This window comes from Rana temporaria, chromosome 1 (assembly GCF_905171775.1).
Source record: "Rana temporaria chromosome 1, aRanTem1.1, whole genome shotgun sequence".
Taxonomy (NCBI): Eukaryota; Metazoa; Chordata; class Amphibia; order Anura; family Ranidae; genus Rana; species Rana temporaria.
Genome location: NC_053489.1, coordinates 680,170,420 through 680,173,302, shown reverse-complemented (window position 1 = coordinate 680,173,302; position 2,883 = coordinate 680,170,420). Strand labels below are relative to the sequence as shown.

Here is a 2,883-nt window from a genome sequence, read left to right as displayed (position 1 = left end):
TGTAATCTCTGTCAGCTTTTAACTGTCATATGTATCCATCACTGGAGACGACACAGAACATGATATCTCCCCAACTGGGATAAATATGCTTGTAAAATCCTGACCATAGATGAAGGCCAATATTCAGAGAGATGTTTATTGCTGTTTGTTATCATAATTACATCAAGAGAAACTAATCTGTATTTTGTTGTGATTCCAGAATGGCTTCTAACATCAAGGAGGTGACCAAGAACACCACAAGGCAAGTCCTTCAACTCATCACCCAGAACTCCAAAAACCTGAAGATGATGGAGGTATCAGAACACTTTGACACCATCGAAGAACTTGGGACGGGTTCATATGGAAAGGTCCTCCTTGCCAAACATCGGGGTTCAGGTAAACATTGTAACTTAATTCATGCAAAGAAAACACCTTCTTAGTATTAGTTGTGCTTCCAAATCATATCAGAGCCACCAAAACCAATTTATTGGAACTAACGGAACAAAGTTTTTTTTTTAAAATGACAAATTGCCACCAGCTACAGTTTTTTTCTGGTAAAAAAGACTTGTGTGTTTGTTCTGGGAAAAAATGTAGAGTCTGACATCTCAGACCCAAGACTCAATAGACTTACTTATCTGTAGGCAATCCGTAGGACAACTTTGAAGCCACGTGTACGCACAAATTGTTTAACTTTAGCTTGTGAATATTATCCTGAGCATTGTGTACAGGAAGCATTTACAAAGCATTAACCTTGCTTTAAGCGGCAATATTTTAAGTTGCTTCCAAGTACCTTTCAAAGCCCCCCTCATTTCCAGTTTTTGTGGGATAATTATGCATCTCAATAAATCGCTGCTATAGATTTAATCAGGCTTCTGGCACACTCCAATGGGCTTTTAACAAGCTTCTGCTTTTGGTTCATGTTACTAATTCTCTTTCTCTCTCTCTCTGTTTGGCAGGTCAGTTAGTGGCTGTAAAGCTGCTTACCAAGAAGAAGGTTCGAATGGAGAACTTCATGGTTGAATACAGGATGTCTGTCAACCTCAGCGGTCATCCCAACATCATCAGGACCCATGAATTTGCCTTTCATACAAGCAAAGACTATGTGTTTGTCCAGGAGGCGGCAACAGCTGGAACTCTTTTTTCCATAATAAAGCAACATGTAAGTTTGTATGAAAAATGAATAATCTTTAGGTCAAGAAAAGGTTTAATCTTTGTCTTTAATTTCTTTAAAGTATTTCTGAGGTTTAAGGACTCCCCACTCATTACAGTGAGTTGGTGGGATTGTGTATCGTTTGATTTATAGGCTTGATTTTAGGTATGTAACTGTCTCAGCTGTGAAGCAAGGTTGAGAACGATGGTCCTGGACCTTGCACCAGCAATGGTGACTCTCATATTTGTATGAAAACTGGTTTTCTTGAGAGTATTGAGCTAATATTTGACGTCCCTGTATGATGGATAAAATAGGCTTTTTATTTGATTAAATTTTTCCATGTTGGTGTCTATATTTTGCCATGTTGGCATCTAGTAACTAATTTTTCCTGTTTTTTTATAGGTTGGTTTAAATGAAGATACAGTGAAGCGCTGCATTCCTCAAATAGCGAGTGCGTTGGAATACATGCACAGCAAATGGGTGGTCCACCGTGACATCAAGCTGGACAATATTCTGCTAATGGACTTTGAATGTAATACTATCAAAGTGGCAGATTTTGGACTAGCAAGGCTTCAGGGAACCAAAGCACCATCTTTGTGCTGGTTCATACCCTACACAGCTCCGGAATTGTGTAGCATGAAACAAGCAGATCAGTTGCTTCTACACCCGAGCATCGATATCTGGTCCTTTGGTGTCCTGATTTACGCAGCTTTGACTGGATCATTCCCTTGGAATGAAGCAATGGGCCGTGACCCAATTTACAGCAGCTTTGCTAGGTGGCAAGTCAGAAAGAATGTGACCTTAGCACCAGAAAAGTGGAAGAGGTTCTCTCTTGAAGCCCGGCAAATGTTCTGGGACCTTTTGGCCCTCAATGCTTCCGAGAGGTGCTCAGCCATGGACATTCTAAAATATCTTCATGTGCCATGGAAAGCAGAAATGTTTTCAGAAAACCATACAAGGAGTACTGTAATGCATACGGCCTACAGAGGAAATGATGTACATTCCGGAGCTACCAAAAGTGCCTCCTCGTGTCTTCTACCCGAGATTACTTCACTTACTCTAGGAGCTGAGGTGAAAATTGCATAGGTCCTTTTTCTCACCAGATAATCAAGAGACAGACTTGATATATGCACTCTGGGGAATTTTACAAGACTTGTGTCCTAGTTGAAAGAAAGAACGTAGACATCTTAGAACACACATGTTTTTGCTCATGTGATTTCTTATCTGCATTTTTTTTGTTTTTTAATTATGGATCAAAGCATCATAAAAATTTAAGATGGCCCTAGAAATTATATGCTTCAGGACCCAAAAAATCATAGTGTAGGCAAAACTCTATATGATAGGTAGGGTAAAATGTTAGGTCTGAGCATCAGTTCAAACTGCAAAGACTCTGACTGTTTAGAGAAGATCTGAACTTTAAGGATGTTTGGTTGGAACTCCTTCCACCAAATGTCCCCCAATGCATTGCTTGAGCTATCGTTGGCTCAGGCAATGTTCATATACTTGACCTCTAGTCAGGTGCAAGATGTTTGTCAATGTTGGGTCTCAGTAAAGTTTCAGCCAATACACTATAAACGGCTGACTTCACAGCACCCTTTTGTCAGTGTTGGTGGATTTAGTGTAAGTGAAGGACAACTGGCATTTGTTAACAGGAAATACCGGTTAGTGTCGCATGCTTTCAATATGGTGCTATAAACAGTATTCAGTGTTATATGTATTACTATATTGTATGCTGTATATATTTTTCTAATTAT

The 2,883-nt window shown here is 39.5% G+C and overlaps 1 protein-coding gene across 1 annotated transcript; it reads left to right on the top strand.

The window, feature by feature from the left end:
- Positions 1-200: 200 nt before the first annotated feature.
- LOC120945300 (serine/threonine-protein kinase SBK1-like) lies at positions 201-2,215 on the top strand. The gene is made up of 3 exons (XM_040359379.1): positions 201-375; positions 936-1,138; positions 1,532-2,215. Exons 1-3 carry the CDS (start codon positions 201-203, stop codon positions 2,213-2,215), a joined length of 1,062 nt encoding a protein of 353 aa, XP_040215313.1.
- Positions 2,216-2,883: the final 668 nt, after the last annotated feature.